The sequence below is a fragment of the Stegostoma tigrinum genome, chromosome 2 (assembly GCF_030684315.1).
Source record: "Stegostoma tigrinum isolate sSteTig4 chromosome 2, sSteTig4.hap1, whole genome shotgun sequence".
Lineage (NCBI taxonomy): Eukaryota > Metazoa > Chordata > Chondrichthyes > Orectolobiformes > Stegostomatidae > Stegostoma > Stegostoma tigrinum.
Window position 1 is genome coordinate 58,261,263 of NC_081355.1, and position 24,719 is coordinate 58,285,981.

The 24,719-nt window shown below is 41.9% G+C and overlaps 1 protein-coding gene across 2 annotated transcripts in view; it reads left to right on the plus strand.

Moving 5' to 3' along the window:
- tax1bp1b (Tax1 (human T-cell leukemia virus type I) binding protein 1b) overlaps positions 1–24,719 on the plus strand; it is a 130,792-nt gene that overhangs the window by 41,079 nt on the left and 64,994 nt on the right. For both annotated transcript variants that reach the window (XM_048557898.2, XM_048557888.2), the window contains exon 2: positions 11,919–12,110. In XM_048557898.2, coding sequence (XP_048413855.1) covers positions 11,934–12,110 — 177 coding nt within the window. In that variant the 5' untranslated portion in view covers positions 11,919–11,933. The remainder of the gene's footprint in view (positions 1–11,918; positions 12,111–24,719) is intronic.

Genomic DNA, 24,719 nt, shown 5'->3' on the forward strand with positions numbered 1-24,719 from the left:
CCTTCTGCAATTGCATGGGTAGGTGGTGGGAGTAGAGTAAGAATGGACTAGGGTGCCCTTGAGGGAGCAGACTCTGACACCTGCCCCCACCCCCAAGCACTTCAAGCTCATTATCCCCCGATATTGCATCGCCTGCTTCTACCTTTTTGCCAAAATCTAAAAGCAGGGTTGCCCGGGCAGTTCCATTGTTTCTGCCTGCTTCTGCCCCAACAGAATCCATCTCTTCCTACCTTGACTCAAATTTTTCTACCCTTGTGGTCCCTTCCTACTTGTGTCTGTGATTCTTCTGAGGCTTCACATCAGTTTCACATTTTCAAGTTCACACGCTGTAGCCCCTGCCTCTTCACCATGAATGTACAAACCCTTCACACATTCATCCCCCATTAGGATAGACTCAGGACTCTCTGCTTCTTTCTTGAAAATAGGCCTGAACCATCTCCAACTGGCTGAGCCTGTCCTTGCTTTGAATAAATGCTACTCTTAACATTTTTGCTTTCTTCAGATTGTGATCATGGTTAACCATGTGGGCCCAGTTACACTTGACTCTTTTGTTAGCTATATAGAATGTTCCTTGTTCCAATCCTACTTGGTCCCTTCCCGTAACTCTTTCTCTGATACATCAATAATGTCATGAGTGCTGCTTCCCTCTCTCTAAACTTGAAAAAGTTTATCAATTTCACTTCCAATTTCCACCTCACCCTCATCTTCACCTGGTCCATCTCTGACTGTCCCTTCCCTTTCCTGACACCTCTGTTTGCATTTCTGGGGATAGACTACCCACTGATAGCTATTAGAAACCTATCAACTCCTGGACTATGCATCCTCACATCCTGTTTCCTGTAAAGATTCTATTCCATTCTCTCAGTTTCTCTGTCTACCTCACATCTGGTCAATGTGCCAACTTCCACAAGGGGTCTCAGATATGTTTACCTTTCTCCTGTGTCTGACCCATCACTTGGACTTCTGACTTCACATTTTCTTTTCCCATCCATGACACCAATTGGGTCCTTTCATCCTCACTCACCACCCCACCAACATCCACATCCAAAAGATCATAAAATACCATTTGCTCCACCTTCAGCAAGATGTCACCACCAGACACACACACTTCCATCCCTTGGTAAGCATTTCCCTCCAGAACACCTTGGTTCACTCCTCCAGTCCTAACACCTTTCCATGTCTCTACGGCACTTTCCGATGCATTTGCAGAAGGTGTAACACTTACCAGTTTGCTTCCTCCCTCCTCACTCTCCAAAGGCTCCAGACACATTTTTGATGTGAAGCAGCAAGTTGATAAACTGTATTTGCTTTCCCAATATTGATTGGAACCTCCTTTGAGCAGAAGATTTGAATGGAGCTGTTTTTGTAAGATGTGTTCAGGATGGTTTCCTACCTCAGTACGTTGACAGGCTGACGAGGGGAGAAGCCATTGTAGACTTGGTGCTCGGAAACGAGCCGGGGCAGGTATCAGATCTTGTGGCGGGAGAGCATTTTGGTGATAGTGACCATAACTGCTTCACATTCTACATAGCTATGGAGAAGGAAAGGATTAGGCAAAATGGGAGGATATTTAATTGGGGAAGAGGAAACTATGATGCGATTAGACATGAGTTAGGAAGCATGGACTGGGAGCAATTGTTCCATGGTAAAGGCACTATAGACATGTGGAGACTGTTTAAGGAACAGTTGTTGCGACTGATGAATAAATATGTCCCTCTGAGACAGGCAAGAAGGGGTAAGATAAAGGAACCTCGGATGACGAGAGCGGTGGAGCTTCTCGTCAAAAGGAAGAAGGTAGCTTACATAAGGTGGAGGAAGCTAGGGTCAAGCTCAGCTCTAGAGGATTACAGGCAAGTGAGGAAGGAGCTCAAAAATGGTCTGAGGAGAGCCAAGAGGGTGCACGAGAAAGGCTTGGCAGAACGGATTAGGGAGAATACAAAGGCATTTTACACTTATGTGAGGAATAAGAGAATGTTTAAAGAAAGAGTAGGGCTGATCAGGGATAGCATAGGAAACTTGTGTGTGGAGTCTGAGGAGGTAGGGGGAGCCCTAAATGAGTTTTTTGCTTCTGTCTTTATGAAAGAAATGAACTTTGTAGTGAATGAAACCTTTGAAGAGCAGGTGTGCATGCTGGAATTGATAGAGATAGAGGAAGCTGATGTGCTGAAAATTTTGTCAAACATTAAGATTGACAAGTCGCCAGGCCTGGACCAGATTTGTCCTCGGCTGCTTTGGGAAACGAGAAATGCAATTGCTTCGCCACTCACGAAGATCTTTGCATCCTCGCTCTCCACTGGCATCGTACCTGAGGACTGGAAAGAGGCAAATGTAACTCCTCCCTTCAAGAAAGGAAATAGGGAAATCCCTGGCAATTACAGACCAGTAAGTCTCTCGTCTGTCGTCTGCAAGGTGTTAGAAAGGATTCTGAGGGATAGGATTTATGACCATCTGGAAGAGCATGGCTTGATTAAATGCAGTCAACATGGCTTTGAGAGGGGCAGGTCATGCCTCACAAACCTTATCGAGTTCTTTGAGGATGTGACTAGAAAAGTTGATGAGGGTCGAGCTGTGGATGTGGTGTATATGGACTTCAGTAAGGCATTTGATAAGGTTCCCCATGGTAGGCTCATTCAGAAGGTCAGGAGGAATGGGATACAGGGGAACTTAGCTGTCTGGATACAGAATTGGCTGGCCAACAGAAGACAGCGAGTGGTAGTAGAGGGAAAATATTCTGCCTGTAAGTCAGTGGTGAGTGGGGTTCCACAGGGCTCTGTCCTTGGGCCTCTACTGTTTGTAATTTTTATTAATGACTTGGATGAGGGGATTGAAGGATGGGTCAGCAAGTTTGCAGACGACACGAAGGTTGGAGGTGTCGTTGACAGTATAGAGGGCTGTTGTAGGCTGTAGCGGGACATTGACAGGATGCAGAGATGGGTTGAGAGGTGGCAAATGGAGTTCAACCTGGATAAATGCGAGGTGATGCATTTTGGAAGGTCGAATTTGAAAGCTGAGTACAGGATTAAGGATAGGATTCTTGGCAGTGTGGAGGAACAGAGGGATCTTGGTGTGCAGATATGTAGATCCCTTAAAATGGCCACCCCAGTGGACAGGGTTGTTAAGAAAGCACATGGTGTTTTGGCTTTCATTAGCAGGGGGATTGAGTTTAAGAGTCGTGAGATCTTGTTGCAGCTCTATAAAAGTTTGGTTCGACCGCACTTGGAATACTGCGTCCAGTTCAGGTCGCCCTATTATAGGAAAGATGTGGATGCTTTGGGAGAGGGTTCAGAGGAGGTTTACCAGGATGCTGCCTGGACTGGAGGGCTTATCTTATGAAGAGAGGTTGACTCAGCTCAGACTCTTTTCATTGGAGAAAAGGAGGAGGAGAGGGGACCTAATTGAGGTATACAAGATCATGAGAGGCATAGACAGAGTTGATAGCTGGAGACTATTTCCCGGGGCAGAAAAGGCTAACACGAGGGGTCATAGTTTTAAGCTGGTTGGAGGAAAGTATAGAGGGGATGTCAGAGGCGGGTTCTTTACACAGAGAGTTGTGAGAGCATGGAATGCGTTGCCAGCAGCAGTTGTGGAAGCAAGGTCATTGGGGTCATTTAAGAGACTGCTGGACATGCATATGGTCATAGAAATTTGAGGGTGCATACGTGAGGATCAATGGTCGGCACAACATCGTGGGCTGAAGGGCCTGTTCTGTGCTGCACTGTTCTATGTTCTATGTTCTAGTATGGTCTCCCCTACAGTAGAGATAGGAATTGATTGGGTGACTACTTTGTAGAACCTTTATGTTCTGTCCACAAAAATGACCATGATCTTTCTCTTGCCTACTATTTCAATGCACCACCATCTTCCCTTGCCAACTTCTCTATCTCGGGCTGCTGTAGTGCTTCAATGAAGCTTACTGCAATCTGAAAGAACTACATCTCATTTTCCAATTGGGAATCTGCAGCCTTCAGGACTCAATGACAAGTTCAATAATTTTAGGTCCTGAGCACCTTCTTCCATGTCCTTTTCCACGCTCATAATCCAGGCCAAGATCATCACAACCACAATCAACCAATTGTCAGCTGCTAATGGTTCCCTTAACGTATGTTGATTCTTCCAGGCTGACTGTTAGCCATTTCTTTGTCTGCCCAAGTGTTCTCATGGTCTCGCTTTCTGGGCTCCATTACCACCTATTGTTTATTCCTTCTGCCCCTCCTCCCCTCATTGCACCTTCAGCATATATAATAACCTTTGACAAGCGAAAATTAGTTCTAAAGAAAGGTCACTGGACCGAAACACTAATTGTGCTTTCTCTCCACAGATGCTGCCAGACTTGTTGAGTATTCCAGCAGTCTGTTTTTGTTGGAGGGGAGTAGGTGTCTGGTAATGGGACCCTGCTAGAGGTGGAAATCATAACCACGCCACTTAATCTCTGCCAACGTGCCATGGGAAAAGAGCTCATTTTACTCCTTTGTATTCAAAGATGATTTTCAGTATGGATGCAGCCCATTATGACATCTAAAGAAATTCTCACATGCTGCTGCAAGTTCAAAAACTGCAAATGTATCATCCGTGTGTTGAAAACATGGAAGGGATGGGAGGTTAGATCTAATTCCATTGAAGAAACTTTGCTCATAGAACGCAACAAAGATGTTTGTGAGAACTGTGCCTCGATGATCCCATCGCAACACCATCTATTTTGGCATTCACAGTGTTATTAGCTGAACTGCGTGAGCCATTGAATTCCTAATTTCAATCAATCTTGATTCTCATCATGGTGGCAGATCTAGATTGCGCATAATATAGTGCTGAAATGCAAACATCTACGGTCTCTGCTGTATGGTACACTGGTGAATAGGTTAACAGTGTAAACTGGAAGTCTTGTTTGGCTTTTGTAGATCTGAAGGACTCCTTCACCGCCAAATGTGCAAAACATGGTTTAGCAATTCACTGACCTAAATTAAAAGCTGGAAGAACTGTGGATGCTGTAAATCAAGATCAAAAACATAAGTTGCTGGAAAAGCTCAACAGGTCTGGCAGCATCTGTGAAGAAAAAAAAATCAGAGTTAAAATTTCAGGTCCGGTGACCCTTTCTCAAAACTGACGGTCGCTGGGAAAATGTCAGTTTGTATGCTGAAAATAGGGATGGGGGGTGGGGTAGGGAATAAACCATAGGATTGAGCCTAAAGACAGAGAAGAACAGTTGGACAGACAAAGGAGTTGATAACAATCAGACTAGGAGGGTGAATATTTGTTAATGGGGACTATAACAAGGCCTGGTGTGTGAGGTAGCGGGGTGGGACATGGGAGAATTTAAGCCCTAAAATTATTGAGAAATGGTAAGGACTGCTGATGCTGGAGTCAGGGATAACACAGGGCGGAGCCGGAGGAACACAGCAGACCAGGCAGCATCAAAGGACTGGGAAAGTTGATGTTTTGCATCCGGACCCTCGTTCAGAAATGGGTGATGGTCAAGGGAGTCCCAAAATAAATAGAGAGGAGGGGTGCTGCTGGGAAAGGTAGATGGGATAGTGATAGGTGAGTGCAGGTAGGCAGTGATGGGGATTGGTCAGTGAGGTGGGAGGAGCGGATAGGTGGGAGACAAGATGGACAGGTTGTGGTAGGTCAAGGAGGTGGGGATGAGAAGGAGGGTTGGTCATGGAATGAGGCTGGAGGTGGGGAGATTTTGAAACTGGCAAAGACCACATTTAGGCCAAAATTCCTTATTGAACTCAAACACAGATGCTGCCAGACCTGCTGAGCTTTTCCAGCAACTTCTGTTTTTGTTCCTAATTTACTAACTGTTTGGTTAGTTTATGTTGGGCCAAACAGTCACAGATGAAATGAGGCATGGACAAACTTACACCCTGTCCAAGACATACAAAGTATGTATGTGAATGCAGTGAACTGGGAGGACAAGCCTTACCATGTATGTCACCAAGCACTGACACAAGACCAGCAATTGTCTTTTAACCTTGGATTTTGATATGGCTGTGCAGCAGGTAAATGTATACAAATTTGGACCTGTCAATAAGAATAGTCTGCGCTTTGTCAATATTGTCACGCTTGCATAAAGGACATGTCTTTTTATTTTTCTGTACTTTTAATTATGGACTGAAATGAAAAAAGAACCATTTTAAAATAAATGACTGGGTGGACAGCAGTGGTTGAAGGAACAGTTTTAGATGAACTGGAGCCAAAGTGTTCTGTACAAATGGAGTTTTGATTGGCAAGAAGAAACAGATTATTCTGTGGAATAGTTGTCAGTGCCAAAGACCTTCTGCCTGCCTCTATAACTTGACTGGTTCTCAGGTAGGTGAACAGTTTTGTGCTTTGTGAACAGGTGAGCAAGATACCAAGAAGCCTTTCACTAGTTCAGAAACTCTGCGGTAAAAGCTACTTTAAATCTGTCGAAAAATGAGTTTATTTTTCCTTCAGTTAATCAATAAGTCAGAGACTTTTTATAAGTGAAGCGATGCCCCATGCCCTTTGCAAACCAATGGAAACCTCCAGAGAAAGAAGACTGAGAAGCAGTATTGTGATGTGCACAAGAATCATAATCATCATCTCATTAACCCAGTGAACAGGAACCACTGCTAACGTTTCGGGTCCAGTGACCCTTCCTCAGAACCCTTCAGACCTGCTGAGCTTTTCCAGCAACTTTGTTTTTGTTCCTGATTTACAGCATCCACAGTTCTTTTCTGTTTTAACGGGAACTACTGAATTGCCTTCCCAATTTTTCCCTCTGTCAAAATACCCATTTTATTTCTTCTGTCTTTGTGTGTGTGGTGGGGAATTTATAAGAGGGTGAGAGTCTTAATTGGAAGATTTATATGTTGAAACTTTGGAATTGTTTACTGGAGCTAGAGCTTACTTGGAATAAGTAGTAGTTCTTGTTAAGTGCGGAAACTTAGCCTCTGCTTTTTGTCAACCTGGGTCCAAATTGGGGAATTCTGTGTTTTTCTTAAAATGTCTTTGACGTTTGTTATGAATTCTGGAATAGCAGGGTTTGATTTCCAGTGCATTATCCTAGTCATGCATGACATTTGTTAGATATTCCAGTCCCTTTGTCAGGTTGCCTGGTATGTAGGTCTGGATTGGATTTCATGCCATGTAAGACATTAACATTACACATTGGAAATTGTGCATGTTGTTTGGAATCCTGTAGAATGTGTGCACTAGATCAACTTGCCAGGCCTTCAAAAATTTTCTTCAGCGGCTGTTGGTTTTGTGGTGGGATGGGCCTCCCCTGTGCTCAAATTCACCTGTGAAATGGAATGATCTTTCTGTTCATGGCTATAATGGAAGCTACCTATGTCAGTATGTTATAATATTCCTGAAATGGAAATTCTGCATGATTTTGTTTATCTTCCTATAACACGTGTAATCTCCATAGCGCAAAACTCCCATTGTATACACACCCTTAAGTTGAATAATCTCATTTACTCTCAGTAAAAATGCAATATGTTATGTACTGGCTTAAATGTATTATTTTTCGCTTGGGATAAAACAATGCCTTAGGAAAGCAATGCATTATAGTGTGAGTGTTTCATACATTAGGTCTGCTTTTAATACTTTCTTGGAGCAAGTGGTGCTAGTCACTTCCATGAACGTTCCAAGTTTACTGCCCAGAATCAACTTGTTAATCTAATGCAGAGTGTAATAATACACACTTGTGACTGAGTTGGATATTGTCTTGTGCATCTGCTGTTCTGTTTTTGCAGATGCAGTGAGAGGTACGTTTTGTGGAATGGAACCTGATTTGAAATAGTAAAAAGCTTTTTAAAAACAAAAAAAGGATGTATATAAAAGATATAGATTAACAGTCCAAGTGAGATCTACATTCTTCTTTCAAAATTAGTTCTCTGCAGAAAGGAATTTAAATAAACAGCCAAATGCCTGACTGACTAACTTATTGCCTTTTCTGGACATTGCAAAATCCAACAAATTGCATGTAGCTTTCATATCCAGACCAAGGATGACTGATTTGTGTTCTTGTTTCTCCACATTTGTCTTAATCCCACATCTAGTAGGGCTCTCCTTGTAAGTGCTTCTCCAGTCAGAGAATTCTTTCCAAAAAATATATTATTAGTAAAGACCTGCTGGACTGAATAAAATTATTCCACCTTGATTGATGATCTGTTAGTCCACATGACAAAGAAAATTAAATTGCTTAATTGTAACAAAAATAGCATTCTTGACTCTTCGATACACCCAATCCCCCCTCTGTCTCAGCAATATAATTTTAAATCTGTGCAAAAACATCTTGGAATTAATTAACAACAAATTTCCTCATAAAAATAAAATTAAAAAGTCATAAAGAATGATAATTGATGTATCTTTTTGGTGTTAGATTCTAATGACCACAGAAATTATTTAATTACAAAATTAACCTGAATTGTGCTTCCAGTAAAATGTTGACTATTATATAAAGTCCTAGAGAAGTATTATTATGAGCAGGGAAAAAATGTGTGGACCTTGGATGAATGTTAGATAGTATATGACTCCTAGGCAGTGGTCAGACTTGTGTTTCCCCAAAAATAATTGATTTCTCGAAAGCCTCAGGTACATATTGACCCTTGACTTTTAGCCAAAAAAAAACCCTTCATACTTAGGCAGCTGAATAAAAGCTCACTCTGCTGTAAATCTGCTTGCTGGAATAATAAAAAAGCTGTGCATTTGTTAATAAGTGACATCATAGCTTTGGAGCACATTGTATAGCTGCCAATTGCACTGTTTACTCTGGCAATGTTATATCAAGAAGGAACAGCAGAGGCAGCTCAGTTCAAACTTCAGTTTTGAATTGAAGAGTCTGAAGAGTTTTCAGGTATCTGAGAAGAATGTTAGAGATTGGAGGAATCTCTGTACAGCTTGTGCATTTGCAAACAGTGGCTGTAGTTGGAAGACAAAATGGCTGTAAGTAGCTACAGTTTGAGGACAGAGGTGCCAACTATAGCAGTGGAAATCATGAGAGCAGATACACTTTCGAGCAGTTTCTGAACTCCTCAGAATCTTCACACTGAAACAAGCAAGAAAGTTAAGCGTTGCAGATTTCAGAGCCATCCATCAATAATGCGTCAGGTTTGTGCAGACAAACAATTCTGTAATGAGATGGAAGATGAAGATTTCACAATCTCCTAGCAAAACGTCTTGCATTTTAGCAGTTAGTAATTAAATATCAACAAAAGAATGGCAACATATTGCCTTAGATTGGGAATATAGATGAGGATTTCATGAATTTTGATGTCAAATAGTGAGCAGAGTTGGAGATAAAACCGCATTAAGTGGTTAAAATAAGTCATGAAAAGAGTACAATGATTTCTGTTGCACGTGTCCGGTGGGGTAAAACTTAAGCCAGCAGTGATGTTCAAGGGTAAGCTATCTCAAAGTAGCAGCTCTCAATGGTATTTGGGTGTGGGTCTGGCAGGAGCAGTCATTGATATGACAGTTGTGAACTCAAGGTAGTGGGAGAAGATGGATTTGAACATTTGCAAAAATGTTACTGATGAATACGTTAATCCTACTTTTTGACTAAAAATTTATTCATGGAAACTGCTACTTTTACGTAAACAAATGGTATAATTACCCTACATAGGATATGCAAAATAGAAACAAGCCTTTTAACTCTATTCTGTTCTAGCGTTTATACTTCACTTGAATCTCCACCCATCTTGTCTTACTCCTATCGGTATTACCCTCTTTTCCTTTTCCCTTGTGCTTATCTATCCGGTTCACTTCTATGGCACTCTATGGAAACGAATTCAAAAGAATTTAATTTCTTTGTGACTGTCTTAAGCTTCTGCTCACATATAGAAGAATGCTGTCGACTTTACCAAAACTTTGCATAGTTTTAAAGATTCCTATTTGGTCACCACCCCCCAATGCCCAGCCTCTTTTCAAGAGAAAAGACCTCACCTGTTATTTCTATTCTGATAGGTTCCCCCTGCATTTCAGGTAATATCCTTGTAAAAATCTTCTTTGCATCCTCTCCCGTGCCTTATTTTTATGTTGTGACCAGAATTCTATATTGCTCTCAATGTCTGGTTCAAGCTTTTTTTAAGTTTAGCAAGCATACTTTTAATTCTGATCCTCTGCATATAAACATTAGTGTTTGGTTTGCTGTTAATATGGCCTTTTTAACCTGCGTAGATTTTCTTTATTCATTTGTACTTTTAATGCTTCTGAATTTCTTTGCTTTTCTACCCCATTTAGATTGTTATTTTCTCGATAATAGGGAACCTCAATTTATCACCAAAATCTATTTATGCCAAATTAATTTTCCAATTGTACGCCTATTCTGTGAGCTTATTAATAGCTTTTTTATAATATGTTGCAGTCCTCACCAAAAAAAGCATTAATTGCAAATTTAGAAATTATATTTTTGATTCTAAACTCTAAATTGCTAATGTGAATTGTAAATAACAATGATCCCAGCATTGACCTTGGCTAATATTTCTCCATACACTCCTAAATACAAAATTTGAGAACAGTGCATCATAAATGTTTGCTCGCTTGCCATACATTGAGCCTCAGTCCCTTATGTTTGGCATTGTTAAGCTACCTGCTCTTTTTTAATCCAACAATGTGAAAAGTTCCAGGTATAACATTAGACAGTCAAACAATACCCTAATTCCATTGCATCTCCCGTTATCTACAAGGTGTATCTATTAAGGATTTTGACATTTTAAGCTAAAGCTATATTAGTGGGTCACTTGATTAGGATCAAGATGGAATTATCATTCATGTTTGATTGGAGCTATCATTTTTGCTGTCAACTCTGTAGTATACGGAAAAAGAAAGTTAGTGAAATGATCTTATTCTATACTACTTTCTTTTGTCTTTCACCATTAGCAAACAAGATCAAGCATATTCTGATTATTTTGTTTGATCAGATCATTTTAAACAGAGATTATGTGGTAATTTGTACTTGAGTTTAAGCTTAAAATTAATTGCACTTGTTTAAGGAATTCCAAAGTACTTGGAGTACTGCAAAGCTTGCTTTTTGAATTTTTCAGTTCCCTGGTGCCGGTGATCTGTAAAACATAAACGTAGAACAGCACAAACCATTAAAAAAATTGATTTTGCACTGTGTGGCTCAGCAGTTCAGTCTCAATGAGTTATTTACACGACTCAAAACATTTTTTTTAATTAATTACAAACAAATTGAAATCTAGTTCTCTTTCCCATCTTCCCACCCCATGCCAGTACGTAGACAGACAAAAATCTCTGCATGCGTGCGCATTCTTGTTTAACATGGTCAGTTTCATGAGTACTGGATATTTGAGTGTCTCGTTTGAGTAACCATTGTTAGTACAGGGTCTTAACAGAGGTAACAGACTGCAGAGCTTTCCATGACACAGCCTGCTGTTGTTATGAGGTAATGTTGGCACACATACTAAGACATCAAGTGTTAGAATCAGAATCAACGTTTTCTCTGCCCAGCCTGATTCTGATGCCATGCATGTTGCCCATTAGCTAACTCAGTACAGGCCAGGAGTTGAGTGACACCCCTTCCATATCATAATCTAGCAAGCATTTAATGAAGAATCAACGTGTCATTGTCAGTTCTAAAGTAATGCTGCAATTATTACCATTTGTTTTAGTTGCACTTTGTACTTATTTAACAAAATTTGTTAGCAGAATCTAAAATTCTTTACATCTCAGTAGTGTTCACTTCCTTTGGTTAATTCCTGCTTGATTTGAAAAGTCTTTAAAGACCTACCACTTTGAACTCTCAGTTGGCTACCTAATGATATTTTCATCCGAATTTCTGTTCATTGTCTGAGCTCATCCCTCCAAGTATGAGGTACCTTGGGATATGTTGTGTTTGAAATTTCGAGTAACCGTCAAAAGTATTACATGCTATTTAAATTAGTTACAGAGGGCATTTAAGCAAATTGACAATTTCTTTAATTTTACAGAAATAGTGCTGAAGAATGGATGTGACTCATACACCACTGCCGTCAAGCAGCGCAATGCAAACATCTAATTTTGCTCATGTCATTTTTCAAAACGTGGCAAAAAGTTACCTCCCTCATGCTCCACTTGAGTGTCATTATACGTTGACTCCATACATTAAGCCGCACCAAAAGGACTGGGTTGGCATCTTTAAGGTAAGTTTTTTGGAGTGCATGTGACTTTTGTACTTTTTGAGATGTTACATTTATCATGTTTAAGGTAAACTTACTGACTTACTATTTCTAAAATAAGTTGTCAGAACTCATGCTAAATTGGTTCACCTATATACTTGTTCAGTGTAACTAGTTGGTATCCTGTGAGGTTTTGCACACTGTGTCAAAACAAGGCATAAATTTTAAAGTTGAGGTTGATTTCTGGGGATATTTGAAGAGGTGGAGCAGAAGAGAAGGGCGGTAGTAGAGAGAGGAAAATATAGATTCTGGGTTGAGTGGGTAGTTCCAAAAGGAAGATGTAATTCTTTCCTCTCTTTCATGCTGTCTTGTGTTCTCCTTCTCCTTTCTACCTTTGTGGCTTTCCACCCCTTTCATTCCTTTTCAACTGTGGCTGGGTGAAATTTTAGTTCACAAGTTTACTTCGCTTGGAGAGTGGGGCATATTTTTCACATTTTTAAAAACAGTACAGAGATGCGTAACCACCAACATTATAAAGTTTGGAACATCAACAGTAGCAAGCCAGATGTGCAGAAGGAACTGCTTGACTCATTACGCTCGCATCTTTAAAAATGAGACATAATCCGTGTAACCCATTTCGATCATTATGGATAAACATGCTCAGAGTTTGGCTAGAGAGCAGACTGATAATGCAATAGATGGCAAGTAGGTAGACAGGATTGAACTTTGCATTCACTCTGATTCTTTGGAACATTGACCTTCAATGGAGAAGCAATTAGTTTACACTTAGGGTGCAAACATCAAGACATGATTCTGGCTCCTTTTGTATTAATATCAAACGGGGAAAAAACAAAGGTGTTTTTCTTTAATCAAAAATGGATGCATGCAACTGCAATGGAAGAGGTAATTTTGTACAGTTGCTGTTCAGGGGAACATACTGATTTCTATCTCTACATCTAGATCAGTCTGTCATCTGTCAGATGAACTTAACTGACAGTTGTTTGAGCCACGTGTTCTGTTTGTGCCTACTGCTATGTGATGCTTTAAATAGACCTAAGTTTTCAATTTATAGGTTAGTTCATGCCTTCCAATTAATTTTTTGTTCTTTTGTAACCTGATTGGTCTGTAAAGTTGAAATGAACCAATTGGTCTTGGTGAAGCTCGTGCTGATGACCTGCATCAATTACCTAAATCTTTTTTTGTTCTTTCTCCGGTTGTACTTAGCAAGAGGAATTAATTGAAGAGAGAAAAATAACATTGGTTGAGGCGGCCATAAGATTATACAGTAGATGCTAGGTTAATTTTCTTTTAGTTGTGGCTCTTCCAAGTAAGTTTCATTGTGCGATTTTATTCCCAGTCAGAACCTACATTGCTTAAAAAAAAATGTAAAATTCCACAGTGGCCTTCAGCTCCACTTGCAGTTGCTTGGCAAGGTGCTGACCTAATCATCTTTACTTTCTCTGCTGTGTCTAATAATATCTTGATTTGCCATCTTGGAAAGAGATCTGGCCCTGAGCAGCTAAATGTCCTCACCATTTTCTTTTAAAAAGTTTTCTAAAATAAAGCTTTGCATGTCCTCAGCCCTATTCCTATTTGTTTTTAAGATCCTTGCTCATGCTGAAGTACATTTCCACCATTACTAGTCAGGATCACCACAAAATGACTGTGACACTTAGCAGTGCTTGTTGGGAGACAATTCAACTTGGGAAGGTGGATGGTGTGATAACAAAGCCCTGATATTCAATACCTGAGTCTCTGACAGCAAGCAGGTATAGGAACTATCTTTTTGCCTTCTTGAAAAGAAACATTGTAATGTAAAGATAAAAAATAAATTTAACTAATTGTCATGTTTAATTCTGCATCATTTATGTATTTGCTGGTAGCGTTGTTCTCAATGGATCACAAAGATTTGTAGCCATTCTGAATGCACATCTAGATTAACTCCCCACTATTATTATAATGGAGGAGTATTGGTTTGCAAATTTTGTCATCCATAAAATGCTGCACATGTACTTAGCTGCAGATTAAACATTAAGCATGAGTTGCAAGAAAGTCAGGTTGGCAGTCTGGAACAACATCTGGAGATAGAAACACATGCATGCATGGATGGAGGCAATTTGAATTCACTCAAAACAAATTTAAAAATTATGAGGCTAAAGGTGACCATGAAACCATTGCTGGTTGTCTGAAAAAACCCATCTCGTTCATTTAGTGTCGTTTGGGGAGATGGCTCCCTTCCTTACCAAGTCTGACCTACAGCAATGTGGTTGACTCTTAACTGTACTCTGGGACAAATAAGGATGGGCAATAAATACTGAACTAGCCAGTGACATACGCATTCTGTGAATGAATTTTAAAAACAAAAATGACAAAAGGATATTTGAGGTTTTGGTGCCTTCTCTGATTTGATTTGATTTAGGTTTTATTGTCACATGTACTTAAGTATGAGGTACAAGAGTGCAGTGAAAAGTGTACAATGTTGCTACACATGGCGCTATCTTTGGTACAAAATCTTAGTTACAGAAATCGAGAAATAAATAAGGTTATGAAGTTCAACACTGCTGTCTTCTTAGCATAGAAATAGAAAAATAAAGAAATTAAGTTAAAATGTCAAACATTATACCCTTGAGCCATGTGTCTGCAGATGCTCCAAGCTGGGTTTCCCCATGATGGCTCACTCTCACTTGGGCTGTACATGCTTTCACCTGCACTGGGCTAAGACCTGCCTGGGCATGCCAGGCTCCTCCAGCACTCGCAATGCTTCGGCTCTGATTGCTGCTGCCGCCATTCCCTGCAGCTGACTGCCGCTGCTGCGACTTGGGCTTGTATGGGCCACGCTGCTGCCACGCTCCACGTCTCCAGTTTTACAAATGCTGGAGGTCAGCACTGGGCCTACTTCCCTGTGCGCTGGGCCATCTTGCGCGCTCTCTCGGTCTGGGTTTGCTTGAGGTTCTCGAGGTCTGCTGCCTATGCCACCCGAGTGCAAGAGATAAGTAAGGAACACAGAAGATCGCAAAAAAAAACAAGAAATGAGAAAAAAAGAGAGGCAATCAGAGCAGGGACTTGGGCTGGAGGGGAGTGTGAAGTGGACAGGGAAGTCGCGGAGAGAGTGGTCCCTCTGGAAGGCAGATAAGGTTGGGGAGGGAAAAATGTCTTTGGTGGTGGGCTCAGATTCCAGATGGTGGAAGCGTTGGAGGATGATGCGTTGGATCCGGAGGTTGGTGGGGTGGTACGTGAGAACGAGGGGGATTCTGTTTTTGTTTTTATTGCGGGGATGGCGGTGTGAGGGATGAGTTGCGGGAAACGCGGGAGGTACAGCGAGGGCATTCTCAACCGCTGAGGTCGGGTGGAGGGGGGGCGGGGGGAATGTTGCGGTTCTTGAAAAACGAGGACATCTGAGATGTAGAGGGGTGGAATGCCTCATCCTGGCAGCAGATGCGGCAGAGGCGAAGGAATTGGGAATAGAGGACGGCATTTTTGCAGGAAGGTGGGTGGGAGGAGTTGAATTCTAGGTAGTTGTGGGAGTCAGTGGGCTTGAAACGGATATCGGTTTCTAGGTGATTGACGGAGATGGAGACAGAGAGGTCCAGGAAGGAGAGAGCGGCATCAGAGATGGTCCAGGTGAACTTAAGCTTGGGGTGGAATGTGTTGGTGAAGCAGATGATCTGTTCGAGCTCCTCAGGAGAGCACAAGGCGGCACCGATTCAGTCATCAATGTAACGGAGGAAGAGGTGGGGCTTAGGGCCGGTGTAGGTATGGAAGAGGGATTGTTCCATGTAACCTACAAAGAAGCAGGCATAGTTTGGACCCGTGCGGGTACCCATGGTCAGCCCCTTTGCCTGCAGTTAGTGGGAGGAGTTGAAAGAGAAATTGTTGAGGGTGAGGACTATAAAACCTGCGGACAAGGGGCGGGGGGGTGCAGTTGCAGTACGGCGCACTAACCTCCACATCACCGAGGCTAGACACCAACTCGTCAACACCACTTTCTATCGCCCCCTTGATCATGACTCCAACCCGACCACCAAACCATCATCTACCAAACCACCCACAACCTCATCACTTCAGGTGACCTCCCACCCACAGCCTGCAACCTCATGGTTCCCCAATCCCGCACAGCCCACTTCTGTCTCCTTCCCAAAATCCACAAGCCTGACTGCCCTGGTCAACCCATTGTCTCCGCCTGCTCCTGCCCCACCGAACTTATCTCCACCTATCTCAACTCCATTTCCTCCACCTTGGTCCAGGAACTCGCTAACTACATGCCTGACACCACCCATGCCGTCCACCTCCTCCAGAACTTCCAATTCCCTGGTCCCTAACACCTCATTTTCACCATGCACATCCAGTCCCTATACACCTGCATTCCTCACACAGGTGGCCTAAGGGCCCTCCGCTGCTTCTTGTCCCGCAGACTTGACCAGTCCCCCTCCACTGACCCCCCCCCCCATCCGCTTAATCGAACTCGTCCTCACCCTCAACAACTTCTCTTTTAACTCCTCCCACTTCGTCCAATCAAAGGGAGTGGCCAGGGGAAACCCGCATGGGCCCAAGCAATGCCTGCCTCTTTGTAGGTTACGTGGAACAATCCTTCTTCCATACCTACACTGGTCCTAAACCCCACCTCTTCCTCCATTACATGGACTATATCGGCGCCGCCTCATGCTCCCACAAGGAGCTCGAACAGTTCTTCTGCTTCACCTTCCACCCCAACCTTAAGTTCACCTGGACCGCCTCTAATACCTCTCTCTCTTTCATGGACTTCTCTGTCTCCATCTCTGGCAACTCCTAGAAACTGATATCCGTTTCAAGCCCACTGACTCCCAAAACTACCTAGAGTACACCTCCTCCCACCTACCTTCCTGCAAAAATGCCACCCTCTATTCCCAATTCCTTTGCCTCTGCCACGTCTGCTCCCAGGATGAGGCAATCTACTCCCATACATTTCAGATATCCTTGTTTTTCAAGGACCCCCCTCACCCCACCGTGGTCGAGAACGCTCTCGACCATGTTTCCCACGTTTCCCGCAACTCATCCCTCACACCCCCTCCCCGCAATAAAAACCAAAACAGAATTCCCCTTGTCCTCACGTACCACCCCACCATCCTCTGGATCCAATGCATCATCCTCCAACACTTCCACCATCTGCAATCCAAGCCCACCACCAAGGACATTTTTGCCTTCTGAAGAAACCATTCTTTCCGTGACTCTCTTGTCCGCTCCACACTCCTCTCCAGCCCCACCACACCAGGAACTTTTCCCTGCAACGACAGGAAGTGCTACATCTGCCCCTACGCCTCCCAGCTCACCCCCATCCCAGGCCCCAAGAAGACTTTCTACATCAAGCAGATGTTCACCTGCACATGTGCTAATGTGGTATACTGCATCCGCTGTTCTTGAAGTGGGCTCCTCTACGTCGTGGAAACCAAGCGGAGGCTTGGGGATCGCTTTGCAGAACACCTGTACTTGGTTCGCACTAAACAACTGCACCTCCCAATCACGAACCATTTCAACTCCCCCTCCCATTCCGCAGATGACATGTCCATCCTGAGCCTCCTGCAGTGCCGCAAAGATGCTACCCAAAGATTGCAGGAACAGCAACGTATATTCCGCTTGGGAACCCTGTAGCCCAAAGGTATCAATGTGGACTTCACCAGCTTCAAAATCTCCACTTCCTGTACTGCATCCCAAAACCATCCCAGCTCGTCCCCGCATCCCAACCTGTCCTTCCTTCCCACCTATCCCCCCCTCCCACCTCAAGTCTCACCCCATCTCCTACCTACTAACCTCATCCCGCCCCCTTGACCTGTCCGTCCTCCCTGGACTGACCTACTTCTCCACCTACACTCACCTTTACTGGCTCGATGCTCGCCTCTTTGACTGGTCTGTGTCCACTCCACGTACCTTCTCCTCTTTCAAGCTTCTATCTGCCTCCCCCTCTCTCCCTATTTATTTCAGACCCCCCTTCCCCTCCCCCATTTCTGAAGAAGGGTCTCAGCCTGAAACGTCAGCCTTCCTGCTCCTCTGATGCTGCTTGTCCTGCTGTGTTCATCCAGCTCTACACTTTGTTATTTCAGACTGTCAGTGAGGATAGCTATTGCAAATAATATATCACTCTATTACATCGTAGTTGGAACGAAACCATGGTCGGTTCTTGAGGAGGACAAAAGACCCCATTTATTGACTTAGAGTCAGAAAGATATACAGCGCGGAAACACACCCTTAAGTCCAACTAATCCATGCCTAGCAGATGTACTATGTAAGTCTAGTCCCATTTGCCAGCATTTGGCCCATATCTCTCTCAAGCCTGACTTAAACCATCTTAGAATATTTTCAAAAATTTCTGAGATGAAACATCAAAATGCAATGACTTTTTCTGAAGCAATAACTGGCTCAGTTATGAAGTCATAAAAACTCTGTGGAATATGTAAATGAATAGTGTACTTCAGAGCCTCATACCAAGCAGGAGCAGAAGACTAAAGCAGTGATGTACTGAAAGCACTTGAGAAACTTCAGTCTGGTTCTGTCCTTAGAGAAGTGTTTTGCTCAGTTTTGCAAATGTGCTTTCAATCCGAGGAAACCATCTGCAACCAAGATCTTAAAATATTGGAATTTGTTCTGTACAACCGCACACAGGAGAACAGCTGAATTAAGGACTCACAATATTAAACTCAAATGCTCAGACCAGTGAAGGAGCAGCTAATTATTCATGTATATTTTAACTTGCATGTGCTGTAAAACCTATGTCAGCCTCTCCCTGATCAACTGATCTTGTTTTTGTGTGGGCCCAGATGATATGTGTGACCAAAGGAATGATGTCATTTTTTTAATAGAAAAAAAACAATTTTCAATGAAATTATCCTGTTTTGTGTTTTGCTGAATGAAACTTTCCGCACAACATTTTTGTAGCCTCAAAACATAAATAGTGGGGCACTTACAGCATTACTAAAACATTCTGCAGTCAATTCAAAACATAAAACTTTCAAGTCAACTGGGGAATTGGAGAATTGGCAAATCATTTGTTTTGTCTGCACTTGGTCATGACATTTGGGAAAGTGATGTCAAGAGTTGGTGAACAGATATGGCAGAGAGGAACTCTGTACGCAGAGACTTTTTTTAAAAGTGCCTTTATTATGGGGAAATAACAGTTCATGGACATGAGCCAAAGGACTTTACATATTTAGTGGGATGAGTAATATCCTGCAAATGGAATGAGTAACACCCTGTAAAGGTATACATGTCCTATACAAATTGAACTTGCATCCCATGTGATGTAATATTGGAAAATTAGTATGCTAAAACAAAAGGCCTTATCTAAATATGTTGATGTTACAGCATCATGATTGAACTAAATCATTTTCAAATTTTTAAACGTTGCCCACGATTTTTTTCTCACAGTAACAAAAGTTTTTAATGCTCTAATGAAGAATATTAAAATTATTTGCTTTTTTAATTTTATTTCATTCAATGCAATTTTTTTTGCATTTTTAAATGCCTTTATTTTGAATTTTTCAGCTTTGGGCTTCATGTTTTTGCCCAGTCCTGTTACTCCACTAGTGCATGGTAGGTCCGTTAGTCTGATCATATGCTTGCACAGACAAATTAAGCTGGATTTAAATGAATCAAAGATATCTCTTGATGTAATCTATTTGTTTTCAAAATTTCCAGTATTTTTTCTGCTGTTTCAATCAAATCTGTCCACCTGGGTACTGATATTACATCCATTAATGAGCCTAAAACGCTGCCAATAGACGTTTGCTCGTATTGTTGTGTTCTTTTCTAGTTCAAGATTGTCTCCCCACCCTGGGAATATATTCTGCTCTAGTAATGAAAAGTACACAAGTAATCATTGATGACTGTGCCTGCATGCTTAAGGCTTTGGAATTCACCACTTGAATCTTTCAACTTCTGTATACATGATATTCTGTGAAAAATCACTTCTCAACCAGGCTTCTGCTTTTTTCCTTCAAATTAGTTCCTCCTTTTTGGTTTGACTTATGAAGTGCTTCCGGATGGTTTTTAAATCTTGCTGTGTGTGGGTACAGGGAGTGCTTTAATATTTGAAGATACACAAAGGGCATTGAACTGTGTGTAACCATCAACAAACAAAATTAAGTAAAATCTACTCTGTTAAAAAGTTCCACCAAAAAATGCTAATGCTGATTTATGATTTAGCTTGGATAAAATAATTCTTTGCATTATAAATCAACTGTTGTAAAGCTACTAGAAGACAGTTATGAATTTTAAGAATTTTGAGCAAATAAGATTTAAAATTTCCAGTTACATTTAATTCCTTTCTCATCAGCGTCAAATTTCTGAGGAATGATGCTCTATCTTTGATTTACCAGAATGTATGTTTTGGTCAAAATCTGTGGAGAATGGTGGTTTACTAATCATGAAAATATGAACTAATGGTTATGCGGTTCGGTTTTAGAAATGAATCATGGCAAGACTGTGGTCTGAGGTTCAAGAAAAAGTTGCAGAGAGTAAAACTGAGTTAACATTTTGAGTCCAGTGATCACGTTAGCTCTATTTTTCTCTCTACAGATTCTACTGACGCTGCTGAGTTTCTCTAGTACTGCATTTTTGTTTCACATTTCCACTGTCTGCAGTTCTTTATTTTTGTGAGACAATACTCACTGTTCGTAATAACGAGGTGTAGAGCTGCATGAACACAGCAGGCCAGGCAGGATCAGAGGAGAAGCGAAGCTAACGTTTCGGGTCTTCAGAAATGGGGGAGGGGAAGGGGGCTCCGAAATAAATAGAGAGAGGGGAAAGTGATAATAGAAGGTGGATAGAGGAACAGATAGATGGAGAGAAGACGGACAGGTCAAGGAGGCCGGGATGTATCCATTAAAGGTGAGTGTAGGTGGGGAGTTGGGGTTGGTCAGTGAGGAGGGAGGGGCAGGTAGGTGGGGAGGGAAGATAGACAAGTCAAGGAGGCAGGGATGAGGCTAGTAGTTAGGTAGTGGGTGTGGAGTTTGGTCAGTGAGATGGGAGGAGTGGATAGGTGGGAGAAAAGACGGACAGGTCAAGGCGGTGGGGACGAGATGAGCAGGTGCTACCCCCCCACCTCCCACATCCATCCCAGGCCCCAAGAAAACGTTCCACATTCAATAGATGTTCACCTGCACATCAGCTAATGTGGTCTATTGTATCCACTGTTCCTAATTGGTCTCTACATTGGGGAAACCTAGCGGAGGCATGGAGAGCACTTTGTGGAGCACCTATGCTCAATTCATGACAAACAACAACACCTCGCAGTCGCAAACCACTTCAACTCCCCCTCCCACTCCTTGGACGACATGTCCTTCCTGAGCCTCTTCCGGTGCCACAACGATGCCATCCAAAGGTTGGAGAAACAGCACCTCATTCCGTTTGGACCCCCCTGTAGCCCAATGGTCTCAATGCAGACATCACAAGCTTCAAAATCTCTCCACCCCTGACCTCATTCCAAGACCAGCCCATCTCATCCCCACCTCCTTTTCTCCCACCTATCCGTTCCTCCCACCTCACTGACCAACCCCCAACCCCTCCCCCATTTCTAAAGAAGGGTCTAGACCCGAAACGCCAGCCTTCCTGCTCTTCTGCTGCCCGGCCTGCTGTGTTCATCCAGCTCTACACCTTGTTCTCTCAGATTCCAGCATTGGCTGTTCCTACTATCTCTGACTGTTTTTACGTTGTTTGGCCAGCCACTTGTGGCCGTTGCTTTGAGAGTTTGCAGTAGCTTCCAAGTATAGTGTTGATTTATACCATTATAATCTAGAAGCAAGTTGAAAGCTGCAATTGTGGTGTGTTTTCAATAATTAAATAGTATTCTTCTGAAGACAAGTATGAAATCTCTAGCGCCATCTTGTGACAGTCTTTGTCAGTTATACGAGTAAGGAATTGTTTCCTTAATCGTTGACATAGTTCAAAAAGCTTGTAAAATTCGAAGATTAGTCTTCGCCCAAGATGCAAATGAGAAGCTATATTTTAACTTTTCTTTCCATGCAGCGGCATCTTTTTCGACTGTGTTGCGTCTTATGATTACATGTCAGCAAATTATTGAGACTTTGGTCTGTCTGCTAAATATGTGAACAGTGTTAAATTAGGAGCTTGTTCCTGCTCAAGATTTCTGCTTTCATCGAGGTCATAGAGTTAAACAGCGCAGAAATAGACCCTATGTCGATCATAATCCCAAATTGAAGTAGCCCTACCTGCCTATGTTTGGCTTATATCTTGACAAACATTTCTTATTCGTGTACTTATCTAAATAAGTTTTAAACATTGTACCTGTATCCACTGCTTCCTTTCTATGTTCATTTCACACACAAACCACTGTGTAAGAAACCGAAACAAAGTTCCTGGAAAAGCTCAGCAGGTCTAGCAGCATCTGTGAAGGAGAAAAACAGAGTTAAAGTTTCAGGTCTGGTGAACCATCCTCCGAATTGTTCTGACTTGCTGAGCTTTTCCAGCAACTTTGTTTTTGTTCCTGATTTCCAGCATCCGCAGTTCTTTCGGTTTTTACTCAATGTATGAAAATTGTCTTTTTTAAATCTTTCTCTTCTCACTTTAAAAATGTGCCCCCGAGTCTTGAAATCCACCAGCCTAGGGAAAAAATACCTGCTATTGACCTTATCTGTCGCCCTCATGATTTTATAATCATCTATAAGGTCAACCTCCTATCTCCAGTGAAAGAAGTGCTAGCCTGACCAGCCTCTCCCGATAACGCAAGTCCTGCATTCCTGGAAGAATCCTAGTAAATCTCTTCTGAACCCTCTCCTGTTTAATATAGTAGGGCAACCAGAACTAGACACAATACTCCAGAAGAGGCCTCACCAACGTCGTATACAATCTGAACGTAACATCCCAACTCTGACACTCTGGTCTGAACAATGAAGGCAAGCATATTTAACACTTTTTTTGAAAACCCTATCTATATGTGATGCAAACTTGAAAGAATTTTCTACCTGAACCCCTAGATCTCTTTATTCTACAACACTACCCAAGGGTTACTTATATAACTCCTGCCCTAGTTTGTTTCACCAAAATGTGACACTTATCCAAATTAAACTCCATGTGCCATTCTTTAGCCAATTGATCAAGATCTGTCTGTAATCTTAGATAACTGTCTTCACTGTCCACTAATCGTGGTGTCATCTGTGAACTTACTAACCATGCCCCCTATATTCTAATCCAAATGATTGACAAACAAAAGTGGACCCAGTACTGATCTCTGGGGAACACCACTGGTCACAGACTTCTAGCCAAAAAACAACTATCCATCACCACTCTGTGTCCTGCTGTTAAGCAAATTTTGTATTCAATTGGCAAACTCGCTCTGAATCCCATGTTATCCATCATTTACTAATTAGTCTACCACATGGAACCTTGTTGACTTGGACTTTACTAAAGTCTTTGACAATGTCTAGCACTCTGCCCTCATCAATCTTCTGGGTTATTTCCTCAGAAAGCTTGCATCAAGCTTGTGAGACAGGATTTCACTCGCACAAAACCATGCTGACTATCCCTAATTATTCCTTGCTTCCCCAAGTGCATATAAATCCTACCTTTCAAAATCACTTCCGACAATTTCCCATCGCCAAAGCCAGACTCTGGTCTGTAGTTCTCTTCTTACATCCCTTCTTAAGCAAAAGCACAACATTAACCACTCTCCAGCCATCCGGGACTTCACCCAAAGTTATAGATGATACAGACATTTCTGCAAGAGGCCCCACAGTTTTCTTCTTAATACCCCACAACATCCTGGGATACAGTAGGTCAGTTCCTGGAGGGTTATCCATCTTTATATTTTCTGGGGTCTCCAGCACTTCCTCTTCAGTAATGTGAACTGTTTTCAAGACCTCAGTATTTATTTTCTTGCATTCTCTAGCTTCCATTTTTTTTTACAGTAAAAATGGATGAGAAATATTCATTCAATATTTGTCCCATCTCCTGAAGTTCAACACAGAGATGACCTCTTTGATCTTTAAGGGGCACAACTTTCTCTTGTTACTCTCTTGAACTTGCAGAATCTCTTTGGATTAACATTAACCTCATTTGCAAAGACTGGCTCATATCTTCTCTCTACTTTCCAGATCCCCCTAGTAAGTATGCCGCTACACTCTTTATATTGTTCAAGAAATTCATTTGAACCCAGTTGGCTATGTCTAATGTATGATTCTTTTCTAGAACCACAATATCTTTTTCTCATCCATTTTTCTATAATCCTACCAGCTTTGCATTTCACTGTAACAGGATGATAATAACTCTGAACTCTCATTGTCACACACTTTGGAAAGCTTCCTGTTTGTCAGATATCCCTCTACCTGTGAACAATCTCCTCCAAATTTGAAAATTCTTGCCTCATACCATTAAAATTTGCCTTACTCAAATTTAAAAACTTGAATTTTTATTGAAGGCTTATCCTTTTCCTTAACTATTTTAAAACAAGCAGAATTATGACCACTACACCCGAAATGTTCCTTTACGATCATTTCAGTCACTTACCCTGTCTTATTACCCGAGAGAAGGTCAAGTTTTTGTCCTTCTCTAGTAGGAACATTTACATATTGCTGAAGAAAATTTTATTTTAACACTTTCAACAAATTCTTCACCATCCAAACCTTTAACACTATCGTAGTCCCAGTCAAT